A 13,819-nucleotide genomic window follows, 5' to 3' on the forward strand; every position below is an offset into this window, starting at 1 on the left:
TAAATTTGTAGAATGACTGTCTGCCAAAGAAGCGGGTCATGCACAAACCAAAACATGCAGTCACACACAGTCATGCCAGTATTTTGTAGGTGTCTGGCAGAAATTTCACACCCTCAGTAAAGTCTTCTGATGTTTCTTTAAGGGCAGCACATTTGACTGGAAATGAAAGTTAGAGATTGCGGCTCAAAGCAGCATTTGCTGTACAGTTGCAGGCATCCTACAAAATGTCATATAATTACACAAATCATCAGGCAATATTTGCTCATTTACTGTGAAATAGAGTAGTTGAATGCAACAGCAGGGGTGCCGCTCAAAATGGTGAAACGGTTGGCATACGAGCATTGTTCTAACTGATAACAGGTTAGGAGGTTGCAATTCTTACCCCAGTCATCATATCCGTGGGTTAGCTCGTGACCAATGATTGCTCCTATTCCCCCATAGTTAAGAGACCTGGCAGCAGAAAGGAGAAATATAAAACATTAAACAAAACTAAATTTTACTTGGTATCTACAGGTGCTTAAAAGGTTTTGATTTGCCTATACTTATAGCAAGGCTATGAACTTTTGAGAGACAAGTTGAATCAGAGGTATTGGGATTATGAATGAACTTGTATTTGTATAGCACCGTTTTAGTCTTTGCACCACTCAAAGTGGTTTAACACTAAATGCCACACATTTCACACACACATTTACACACTGGTGTGAAAGAAGAAAGAGAAACAAGGACTGTAGAAGCCAGGAACTGTACCACCGGTAACTCAGTGCAATTATCTGGCACAATGTTTAAGCACAGCTTGGGCGGAAACGGCACTTTATTTTGTGCTGGCACTTTGGTACATCTTGCCGGAAAAGGCGCCAAAATTAGTACATTAACCCAGGTGTTTTACTTCCATTACTGCTGGTCGCAGCTGCAGCCAATAAATACCCGTGATACTGCAGAGTCATTTGACCTGTGTTTGAATGCCTGTTGTAACCTTTCCACATATAAGTGGTTGCTAATCCTTCAATAAGAAAGGGGCTTTACTCAATTTTGTTATAAAAAAAAATAGTCAGACACATTGAAAAATACACTCAATCAATTGCTTGCAAAAGGTGGGATCGGAAGTTCAATGCCACGCCGTCATATGAAGCTAGAACCAGGACACAATTAGCTAACCTGGCTCTTAGTTTTTGTATAAAGTAAGTAAATAAGATAAATCATGCTAATTACTGGGCTTTAAAGTTAATGGCCAGTGGAATTTATTACCTTTGGACTGAGCCAGTTTTCCCCTGCTTCCAGTCTTTATGCTAAATTAAGGTAAGCTTAGCACCTCCTGGCTCTAGCTTCTGTTTAATGGACAGTCAAGAGACTGGTATTAATCCTGAACTTTTGGAAAGACACAAAGTTCCCAAAATGTCAAACTATAGTTTAAAAGGTCTTAAGGATGTTCTACCTGACTTTAAATGTCTCATTTATCATGAAATTCATGATAATTTTTAAAATGCAGTGGTATCTACTCAAAAGTTACCTGCATTTAGAGATAACCAAAGTTAGGTCAGTATGCGTTGTAACCGATTGGAGGTGTCTCACTGCAGAAAGCTTTCTTTCTAGTGTTTTGTCCAATTGTCCTAATTTTGAATTCTGTTCAGCCAAGCCAGATGAAATGCAAATTCCTCTGGGGATCTAATGTTGGATCCATGTTTCCCAGTATTGAATAGGAAGAAGCTCGATGCCAAATTTTTCTGTTTATACCCATTAAACAATATCTTTTTAACATGTGAAAGGAAAAGTATCAGCATTCGGATCTTTCTGCTGCAGTGTGAACATTACTCTTATTTTCCCAAGTTGTTGATACAAAATACAGCACCCTGTAGCACATCCCAAACTTGTGTAAGCAGCACCCACTGGCTCACAACCTGCATGTGGCCCCTGCTTCCAAAAAGCAGCGGGTGGCTCCACCTCTCCTTGACCCTGGGCCGAGCTGGAGAGCTGTCTTTGTGCCACATGCAGATATAAAGAGCGATGAAAGGGCAGACTCGGGGCTATTCACATGGCTACGTCTGAAAATGACTTTCTGACAGCTAGTCGATACGCTGCCTCACACCGGGCTCGACTCCCCCGCTAAACTAACTGGCTGATTGAAGCTTCATTATACGCGACGTAGTGGAGAAGTGTGTGTGTGTGTGTGTGGGAGTGAAAGAGCGAGAGTTTATGGGAGGTTAGGGCTACTGCAGTAATAACTTCAAGGGACAGACACACACATACACGCACGCATGCGCACACACACACACACACACACACACACACACTCTACTACATCATTAATTAATATTGATTAGCTTGCATGGCAGCAGGTAGTGGAAGTAGATGTGATCGCCTCTAATGAAGACATAGAAGTGTTAGCTAATGTTGGATACACAAACCGCTAATTGAGGAGTGTGTATGTGTGTGTATGTGTGTGTGTGTGTGTGTGTGTGTGTGTGTGTGTGTGTGTGGTTACGCGGGAGAGTTGGTGTGAATGCAGGCTGTGGAGCTATTTGGACTGTATATACTGGCTTAGAATAATACTCAATACTGGCAGCAGTAGGGTTGCTCCTCACTGAATAGCTTTGGTTAACAAAGGATTTGTTGAGTGGGAGAATAGTTGTTTACCTGCACAGCCCTCAGTGCTGCAGTGCACCGGGTTCGCACTGACCATTTTCCAAACCACTCCAAAACTGTCTGGACTGATTTCCCACCATTGCCGCAGCCATTTGGTTTTAATTCATGCCAGTATTGTATGGAAATCAACTTGCAGACAGTCGAAACTTATTTGAGACAGGTGATCCATCATGTTTTGTTTTGTTTTTTCGTTTGCCATTGGTAACCGTTAAAGGTCAAATGTGCAGTATTTAGGGGGATATAAAGGCAGAAATTGACTATAATATTCATAACTGTTAAATGTTTTCATATGCGTATCATCACCTGAAACTAAGAATCGTGGTGCTTTTGTGACCTAAATGATCTGTTTACATCTACATACCTCTTCTCCAGAGTTTGCCATATTGTTCTACAGTAGACAAGTAGGAACAAACTAAACACTGTATGTGGTTTTACATTGGCCTCTGTAGTTCTCCTACATGCTTTACACGCAGAAGTTTAAGCTGGGTGCAATCTGCAACCTCACTACTGGATGCCACTGAATCCTACACACTAGACCTTGTTTTGTTGGTGTTCAAGGCCGCTCCTAGCTGAGTTAGCTATCAGTCATTTCAAAAGTTTCAAAAGTCGACTGGGTCTAACGTTCAATTGTCCGTGATTGCACATTGTTTGCTAGATGCATTTCTTGTTTTTCATGGCATAACCATGGAAACCCTTTTTAAAACACTTGCAATACCATATATTGATAACAAACCTTACCAATATGTCAATGAATTTTCATGCTGTACTGAATAAATGAATAAATGAAAGGAAAACAGTGGGGGCTTAAAAGGTTGGAAGTTAATGGTATGCTCTGATAAATGGTCAGTGGGAATAAATTAAACAAATCAATTATACACAATTGTAAATAACTAAATACAAGTATATTGCATACACAGTTGATAAATAATAGAGCAGAGGATGCATTTTCATTTGAAACATGGCTTAGAAAAGGTTAGACACACAGAGATTGTTTTCTAGATAGTTTTTCTCTTCTAGTTCTGATGAGCATTTTCATGATTTAAAGATGCATCTATTCAAGTGTCCAGGCACCGGAATTATTTACCAATTTTTCATCTTGATCGGCTGTGACCTATGATCAGCCGCTCTTGAGTCTCAGATATCATCGATTCTGTCCCGATCATATTTAAGCCTCCAGCAGATTGTTAGATTTCCGCAGTCTTCTAAGAGTAGTGCAGCTACACTCTGCGGCATGGATCCGAATAAACTTGGGTAAGACATCATGTTTGATGTATGCGATGAAATCACCTACTGAATCTATGTCAATACACATGAACGAAACGTCGCCAGCGTGCGTCTTCCATCAGCTGTAGTGGTAAGAGCAAACAAACAAATCGAGCGCTCACTATAGTGGCATATATGTGCCGAAAAAAGTCTGAAGAAGAGGAGGAGGAGAATGTGGGCGCGGTCGTGGTTGGGGAAAAGAGGCCAACTTGGCGTTCCAGTTTTGCATTAAGAACACCAAGTGTTTATTATCATCTGCTAGCATTAAACAGTATGGGGCTGATTAGTGCTTCATTTCATGCTGTATTTCGACTGGTGTTTGACTTGTTCTTGTTGGGAAAGTAAATAATATATTTTCAGCTGGAGTTTTTGTTCAAAGAAAGCTACGTCCAGTAACCCGAGGCACTACCTATTTTGAGACTTGTATTTAGAGAGAGTGAGAAAAGGTCCTGTAACCAGGTGCAGTTTGGGTGGAAAAGTTAAAGACATGTTTGGATATGCTTTAAATTACTTATGCCATTAATCTTTTGATATATCTCTCTATCTATCTATCTATCTGGCATTGAATATCTGGTCAGATTTACCACTTGAGAAGTTTAGCTTCCTTGTTAAATCATATAATTTTAACATAGGAAAAATGTATGTTTTGTTTCTTATAATAAGACATGGAAGCAAGTAACTGCCATAATGGCCACTTTACCTCTATATAATCTTCAACAGTCAGTTTTAAGCTGTGCCATTTAATAACATTTATTTTAGGTATACATATTTTTATTGTTCACAAATTCTGATATTAAAAAATCAAGTACCAGATATTCAAAACCTACACTGAAACAGCTCAGTGTTAAATTGAGATTTCAAAAAGATGCAAGTCAAAATATCATCTTGCTTGCATATTCACACTAGAATTCAAGATGTAAAATTCAGCTCTGAACATCAGGGATATCAAGGATAAGCGATCAAGCCTGGATATCACTGATATTTCAATGCAACAAATTAAGCGTCACTGAAATTTCAACATTAAGTATGAAGTTGTGATTAAATCTCAGAACTGGGGAGTCAGTTGCTGATAAGTGTCAAATAACCACGGCAATTATTTGCTTTCACATTAGTTATCGTTTTGGTGTTGTTTTTGACACACACAAAAACATTTCAGCATTTTCACAAGTTTCACTGCTTCATTGTGTGCTGATTAAAATGAGCTTTTCCACCGTGACAGGAGTAAAGCTGTGGGGAAAATATGCAGTGCTTTTGTTTGTTTAGCATAATAGTACTGTATTTTCTGCCTACGAGCAGCTGTTTTTGAAAAATATAATTGGCCATAAGATACCCCATGTCTGTCGGGCCGAGGTTCAAAACACAAAGAACTTCTATCTAAACGTACATCTGAGGGAGAAACCATTTGTGTTCTGATTTTAATGTATGACTAATTTAAAGTTATGAATAGTTTTGTCCACTAATGCTGTGACTCTTATTCATGAGTTTCTCATCACAAACAGCTTCCTTAGACAAATAGAACAGACAGAGCCAGACAGGGAGGCTATCTACTTTCATGCACCACTAAATTACTCGACGGACTCAAATTTAGGGAGGCAACCTCTCAATGACACCTGTTCCATTAGTGGGACCTTGTTCGGTAATTGAGCTCTTGGTGGGTAGTTAAATTGGTTTAATCAGGTGTGTTGGGACTTGAGGGGAGCACACGCTTTCCAGACTAACGTAGCCTTTAATGACCTTTGTTGCTGTGGCCGTGGCGATGTTGTTGCCTCCCTACAGACTGCAGCGGGGGAAAGGCAGGGACAGAGGAGGGATACTTACTGTGGGAACTCAGGGTTGTAGAGAGTGGGCTGTAGGATACCAGCAGGAAACACTGGAAGACAAATGAAGAAAAAACATGAGGGAAGTGAAAATGTCCAGATATGGATATCACACATTCTGGTTTCAGTATAAGTAGGAAACATTTTAATAGAAAGATTTTTTTTTTATCAAAGTCAGCACAATGATACAGTCTCCTTTAGAGGGAAAAGACAGTTAGGAGGAAATGAGAAACTGATGCCTTAAAGCTGCACTTGCCAGGATGTAAAATAGCTGAAATAGAGGACAATGACAGAAAGTCTCTCAATGCATTTCTTTATGCTCAGAGTGAGAGCAAAATACAAATCAGCCTCCTCAACAGCAGCAAGTTCTTGTTTCATGCAGCAGAAGCTGGATTCGCTGATGAGGCTGAAGGCCACTGACTAAGTGTCGGTATTTGACGAGTTGGGAGTGAGACTGGGTTGATTTTTTACATTTTATAGAAAAATTGAATAATCTAAAAAATAATCAAAAGATAATTAAGAGCCAAAAGATTTTTTGGCAATTAAAACAATTGTAGCCATAAAAGTATGTTGGCTAACATTTTGGCAGTCTGGATTTAAAATTATATGTCTCGGTAAATTTAGTCATTTACCAACTGCGAGCCAAAGCTGCCCACGAGGAGAAAAAAAACCTCCGTGTTCGGGAGTTACTTTTAATTAAACCTCTGTCCTTGTCTCTTTATCTTCAAACAGAACCTGATTCTAGACATGAAATCATAGAAGCCAAAGAGAGAGAGCTAAAACTTAAGTGAGTGATATTAATTTAACATAAAAAAAAGAGCAGAGCTGAGTGAAGTGGCTGCGTTAACTGAAAGAAATGCGTGCGCGGGTTAAAAAAAATGACCCGTGGGGCTCTGATGACTGTGTTTGTCTTGACTCCTCCTGTCCTCCAGCATCAGCTCGCGAGCACGCCATTGATTTTTCTGCGAGAGATTTAATCCAGCAGGCAGGCGGGCAGACACAGACAGCAGGCCGATCATGGCAGAAGGAGGGGGAAGGGGGAAGGGAGAAGGGAGGGAGGGGATGGCAGCGCAAGGCCAGATTTGTTAAAACTCAGGACGCTGTTGCTGCTTGTTTTTCCTCCAGGGGGGTATTAAGTATGTGAGGTGGAGATCGAAGTAGAAAGTGAGCGATGAGAAGGAATATGATATGAGGAGGTGGACCCTTTTTTTTGCTTCCAAGCGGCCGACATGTTTGACTTGTTGAAAACAGGTGGCAACATGGTGTAATTGCGTGTAACTAATGCGCGGTCAATGTCATGGTGCAGAATGGCGATGGGGGAAGGATCGTGCATGTGAGAGTGCGCGTGTGTGTTTGGAGACAGATAACTGAGAGAATATCAGTATGTACAATGAAGAGTCACGCACTCACCCATTTGGTTCTTGTTAGGGAGGTAGTAGGCATTAAGGGCCTGAGGTGGGAGAAGCCACCTGAGGAGAAAAACAGTGTTGAACAAACAGGGTTTTAAAGATGGGATCCCTCACGCACACATATACACACAAACACACACACGCACTCAAACCACCAATCTACCTACTTGAAAAACACCTTAAACCTGAACAGAATGCCAAACACCTCCGCCTATCTCCCTCTCTGAACCCCCTGGTGAGAAATATTCAGCGTGTGCGGTCCCACGGCCAAAGTTCCTCTCTGCATATGAAACCGCGGACAGTTCCTTTATGGTAATCCACTTAAACCCAGACCAATCGATTGACACAAAATCCCCCAAATGACTAACTCTGAAAGTGTGAGATGCCCTTGTTCTAGGAGCGAAAGACTGATGGCTCTGCATTGACTGTGGAGCGATGGAGGGGAGACAAACACAGCGAGGAGGAGGGTTTCTTTCTTTATTTCCCAGCGACAAGACCGAGTGAGTGATGAAAGGTTCGCGTTTTGGTGATAAAGGAGGGGAGTGTGTGATTTAACTCTTCGGGCCGTTGAGTGTGGGCTAATGATACAGTTGTTTTGAGCACCTTGGAATACTAATGTGACTGTAATGTCTTGTCATAGCAGAGGGGCACTCAATCCAGCGTCGCAGGGCTGTGTTTTACAAAAATGATGAACTGCATGTCCCACAGCACTTTTCTGCTGCCTGGCTGCTGTAGATAAGTAAATCAAATGGATTTTCTTCAGCTGCGTGCGTCGATTTGGTATCTGTTGGTTTAATTTAGAAGCGCATCAACAAATATGTCAGACTGAAAAGGGATTCACGGGGACACATGTTAGGCATGTCAAACATATTAAAGAGACACGCGCAGACTGACAGTGGTGTAACAGTGGCGTCCGGTCAGTGTGAGCCTCAGCTGCACGAGCTCAGACGGGATTTCAAATACATTAACCTTCTTTAATTGCTTTGCACCACGTATCAGTGAGCCGAGATGACTGGCAAGTGTAGCTGGTGTGATGTGAGGAGATATGACACTCACGCCGTCTTGTCCACTTCTTCATGGATCTTTTTGACCGACAGCTTGATGTTGAACTTGATGCTGTTGAGGATGTTCTTGAAATAGGTCTTCTCGTCCACATCAAACTGCAAAAACACAGATATGAAGTAACTGTGAGCGTAGGCGTAGATTTAGGGGAGACGCAGGGGACATCTCCCTCGATATTTAGAACATGTGCATTTGTCCCCCCCAGCAAAAGCACAAGTAGCACTGGGCTTTGTTTTTAACAAAATACAGATTTTTATGTCAGAAATTTATGCAGAAATGCACATATTGGTGCATAAAAATTTACCAGGATGCAGAAAATTTAGTGTTTGACGCCACAAATTTTCTGACATAGGAGAAAAGTAGTTCTGACTTTGGGCATAACAAGATTCGATCAGGTGAGCCATAAAATTTAAATGGGAACTCATTTTTTTTAGATTATTCCTAAACATGAATACATGAATGCAGCACAAGGTTGCAGAGGTCAGTGTCTTAGACATCTGCAACTTACCCCTGAAAAAAACGCCAGATTGTTGGTCAGTGACATTACATTGTATTGAGCTGACACAGCCTACCTACATACACACACATGGGATTCTGAATCAATTACTCAATCGTTACTGCACTGAAGAGAGGTTTTGTCGGGTTGGCAGCACCAGCTGTTGAACGTGCATGTACTATAATGGTGTGTCACAGAGAAGCTTTTGCAAAAAGTAACACAATTTGAAATGTTTAACACATTTACATGTGTCAACTTGAAGGAAATGATACTATGAAAATAAGTTTTCGGTGCATCACTGTAGTTTTTGCCAGCTGCCTGCAACCAGGTTACACATGTGCCCCTGGTTGTATCAACATACTTAATGTATATTACGTATTTGAGCTGTCTCAGCAGTGCATCTCAGATTCATTTACCCCTGTGAATGATGTATTTTGCTCAACCTGAATACAATCACCCAGGCTGCACACTAATGTCTGATTGAAAATCATTCTCGCAACAGAGAGAGAGAGAGGGATGCTGGGAAATGGAATTTATTTGCATGAAGTGTGGGTGGGGAGGATGACCAGACAGCGCAGAGTGAAATTGGAGGCTCATGACTCACCCCATATTCTTGATCTATGAGCTCAGGTTTGAGCAGGAAGTCTGGGTATCCTGTCATCACCATCATGTGTTTCAGCTGGGAGAGAAGGAGAAGAAGAAGAAGAGAGTAAGGGAGGGACGGAGGAACAAGTGGTCCAACATCACCCCACATCCACTTGCAGTTGCTAATAGGTACCTATACACACTTGTTTTTGGCCCACAACCATCCAATCCACACACACACACACACACACACACACACACACACACACACACACACACACACACACACACACACACACACCAATGCATCAACTAATCAAGCAAACCCAATGTAATAGGATTACAGGGAAGCTCTTTATATTCAGCATGGCCCTCTAAAAGGATTATAACTTCAGATTGTAAAAGTATTAGAAGGGATATCTTGCAGTGCAGACCCTAAATCAGCACCGCAGAGAGATCCGGATTAGGCGATCCCCACTTCTCAATGTCAAGCCCTTGATGTATTCTATCACACACTTCCATCTAACCAAGCAATCAATCAAACCCCCGGAAAGAAGGGAATTGCAAAGAAATAATTAAATCCTTTTCAAATACTAATCGGATCTGGCAGGGAGCGGTGTTTGTGATGCAGCAGCTGAGGTGGGCGCTGAACCTTTGCTCTGGCTGCCTCCTTGGTGGCTTCATCCATCCAGTCCAGCTCCTGCAGCCGGAGGTCCAGGGAGTGCTTTATGTCCTCCACCAGCTCCTGTACCTGGAGGGAGATCACATCAAAAAAAGTTTTAAAGGTCCTGGAAACTTTTCTTTTTTTTTTGCTGTCAGCTTCTTTCTGTGAATCCAAAGTTTAAACACAGATCATATTTTACATGATACATTTCTGTAATCGTGGTTTTCTCTGGGCATTTCTCACTGGTTTGAAGTGGGCTGGAAAAATGTGAGGTCACGTATTTCAGTACACCAATCAGAATTTAAAAACATTTATGTCTGTTACTGAGTAAAAAGTAAAACTATGCGGAACAAAAGACGGGAGACAAATCAGCAGCAGAGAAGAAGTTGCTGCAAGCTTGAGGGGTGCAGTCACACCAAGGCTGGGCTTTCTTTTTACTTTTATCTACATAATAAAATTTTCCTTATGAAAAAGTTCTTAAAACCAACAAGACTTTTACTTAAGTAAAACATTGTAGTACTCTTTCCATCCGTGTCATTTAGTCATTCACACTTGAGAGAAATACCAAAATTTTAAGTTTTCAGGGGTTTTAACTTGCCAAAAATTGCCAAAATGTTGAAGGTGAAATTAAAGGATAAAAGGTCAAACAAACACAGAACTTTAACCCAGGAAACCACCGTTTGTGTCCAGTGTGAAACCAAAAGTCAACACTGAGTTATTAACACGGCATCGTAGTTATCATTAGTAAGAAATGTACTTATTTCAACTCAATCCCTTATCTTTTTCTAAACCTAATCAACTATTTTTGTTGACTGAATTTAAAATAAAGTGAACCTATGTTGGTTTAATTTTATTTTGAAAAGAGACTGTATGCATGTAAGAAGCAAGCGACACACTATCCCTGAGCGTCCAAAACCAATGCTAGAGCAATTACGCTGATTAAAATATCTGCTGCCAAATTTTGGTTTCATATTTTTGGAGCTCGACCGTTCATTAGAAGCGCTGTTGGAATATACCATTACTCCACATTTTCACAGTGCAGAGTATAATCTGGACACAGAAGGAGCAGCAGAACATCAGGCACAGGGACAGTGAAACCTCCTGGTCCATTATCCAGTTTGCATGAATGCAGCCACCGCTTCCAAGTTTGTGTGGTATGTCCTTCTGAACAGATGCAATTTTTGTTTATGTGCTAAACAGAGATAATTATCTTTATATTAAAAGTGATTCTGAAGTACAATTTCACCAATTCATCTACACAATATTGAGGCAGCATGTTAGTCTGAAGTATTCTAAAGTTCTTTATTCTCGACATTTTAACTTTATTCTCAAAATGCAAAATAATAATAGAAAAATCTTCCTCCTCTCATTTTTCCCTTATGTCTATTATTCTTTCATAAATTTCAGCAGATGGTGCTTGTGTTTTTTTTTCTTTTTTTCTGAGAAGTGTTGCGTGTGTTACTGTTGATTTGGATTCCTGTTTTCAGATTGTCTAATATAGTGGATTTTTCTCCTCATTTGTAGGGCCCACTGCGGTAGTTTTTTATGTTAATTCTGTGTAATGTGAATTTCATGTTCAATATGGAATTACCACTGACCCTATTTGCAGCTGAAACACGCCACAAACCACAAGCCAAAGTGTTCAACCATCACTGAATTTCTATTTCATTTTAAAAACCGCATAGGACACGGTTCTATTTTCCAGCTGCCAACACCAACGCAAGTCAAAGTGACTGAAATGGGACGCTTTGACTTCCAGTCTGTAATGACACAAAGCTTACAGTTGCGGTGCAACATACAAGTTATAATGTGAGTACTAAGCCACCATGAAGCTATAATTACTGAGAGTGTCTTTTGTCCTTAGTGTTGTTTTTTATTTTTCCATTTTTCCTTAAGAAGAATCCATTTAGTTCCACAAAGAGGACGAAGTTGCCGTCTTTAAATATTAGGAATCTTCACAGAGTGCTATCAAGCTGATTCTTTCTGCCTGCATCCTTGTTTTTGTTGGTCAAACAAGACCCCAATCCTGAGTCCAATCTGATACGTATATTAACATAGACTATTGAGCATAGGCCCAGGGACCCTGGCCTTCACTTGCAAAATGTCATTTAAATCAAGATGTACTGACCGCAAAGAGACAAAAACACACACACACACACACACACACACAAAAATCCAGAGATGTAAGGAAACTGGCAAGAGATAGACATTTATTAGAAAAGGGGCAAAACAACAAAAAAATACACAAAATGACCACAAAGAAAAACAAAATTACTAGAGACACAAAATGACAAAAAACAACAAAAAAATGGCAATGAAGGTGCAATTTGCAGTTTCCAGCCACCCAGTCCAACTGTATGGGGGGCAGTATTTCATCCTGTAAATGACCTTTTTGTAATTACCAATCCCCTAGACCAAATGAATAGGGGGCAGTATTTTACCATTCTCAATGTTACAGCTGAGACTCCTATGGATATCTTTCCAGCATGTTGGGAAGTTTCATTTCAGTTATTGCCACCACAATAAGCCTTTCATGTTTTGACATTTATAACAAGGAACCATAAGATAAATACAAATGGAGGTAGAAGAAGGTAGAGGGTAGAAGGTAGATTTCTTGGTACTTTTTTAAACCAAGTTTAAAAAATTAAATAACCTTTGTCCTTGATCCTGCTACATCTTTGGAGTTTAAGGATGAGTTCATTAAAATCAGCAGCTACTATGGAAATTCCATCTGGTTGTTTGGGCATGTTGCTGCTATTGGCATCATTCAATTCCTGCAGTGCATTTTTTAAATTTGCATCACAGTCTTCTGTCCAAATGGCTCCCACAAGGTCAGTCCATCCAGTGCAACAGCTTGATCAGGGATGTTGGGGCTTAACCATGTCTCTGTGAAGATGTGCACAGAGCAGCCTCTGATATTCTGTAGCTGAGTGAGCTTCAATCTCATCTCATCCACTTCACTCTCTTTTGACCGGACATTAGCCAGAAGAAGGTTTGGTAGAGGAACAGCTCTCGGTCCAAGTCGGGTCAGCCTCGCCCTGATGCCAGCTCTCTTCCCTGTCTTTGTCCGGCGCTTTTGGTTTTGTTTCTCCCCTCTGGTCTGACTTGCCACTCTGCATATGCCACCGTTGAGGATCCTCTTGCGGTCTGCTGCATTCAGTCTAAAACCCACACAACTTTTCCCTTTGTCGTTTGGTGCCTATCAATTGAATGCTAAATACAGCAGTATCTGAATATAAATAGCCTTATAAGAAACAAATATAGAAAAAATCTATAAAAAGTAATATTGCAAGGGTGTAAAATAGAGGTGTTTTAGAATTACAAAGCTGTACAGTTTGTACATCATCGGGGGTGTGCAATATATTATCATAATTAAGATAAAATGTGTTATGATGAATATGTTAACTACTGTAGTGTATAGTGAGTGATGCCCTCTGGGGGGGGGGGGCGCTTGTTATCACTGTTACTCAGTCCAGTGTTTGATAAAGCAGGCTCTCCCGGCCCTGCAGGCCCTGCTCGTTTCTTCATGGGGGTAGAAGCTGCTGCTGCTCCCCATTCATACCTGAGGCAACAATTTCATAATTTACTTACAGCAGCAATTAGTCTGATAGTGTAAACGTAAAAAAAAAAAAGGTTAAAGTCCTCATATAAGAATAGCGAAGTCTGCAAACGTTTCATGTTGCCTCATCTCATAACAGTGGTACTGAGTGGTTACAGTAAGGTGAACTGATCGACATTGTTTCAGTTAGTCTGCTACAGTGTCCATACAGCTTTAACATACAGTCACCAGTCACAAAAAAAGGCCACTCATAACTGACAGGATACAGCCGGTCAAAATAAGACTGCTGTCTTATGATCTTCAAGTGTGGTATGAATTTACTTT

The 13,819-nt window shown here is 40.7% G+C and overlaps 1 protein-coding gene across 4 annotated transcripts in view; it reads right to left on the reverse strand.

Moving 5' to 3' along the window:
• The window catches only part of ecel1 (endothelin converting enzyme-like 1), a 76,834-nt gene that overhangs the window by 27,658 nt on the left and 35,357 nt on the right, over positions 1–13,819 (reverse strand). For all 4 annotated transcript variants that reach the window (XM_088078562.1, XM_088078563.1, XM_088078564.1 and 1 more), the window contains 6 exons: positions 9,925–10,023; positions 9,292–9,366; positions 8,186–8,289; positions 7,131–7,189; positions 5,722–5,773; positions 383–450 (listed from right to left, as the gene is read on the reverse strand). In XM_088078562.1, the coding sequence (XP_087934688.1) occupies positions 383–450; positions 5,722–5,773; positions 7,131–7,189; positions 8,186–8,289; positions 9,292–9,366; positions 9,925–10,023 (457 nt within the window). The remainder of the gene's footprint in view (positions 1–382; positions 451–5,721; positions 5,774–7,130; positions 7,190–8,185; positions 8,290–9,291; positions 9,367–9,924; positions 10,024–13,819) is intronic.

Source organism: Plectropomus leopardus, chromosome 6 (genome assembly GCF_026936395.1).
Source record: "Plectropomus leopardus strain MGB_pleo_1.0 chromosome 6, ASM2693639v1, whole genome shotgun sequence".
Lineage (NCBI taxonomy): Eukaryota > Metazoa > Chordata > Actinopteri > Perciformes > Serranidae > Plectropomus > Plectropomus leopardus.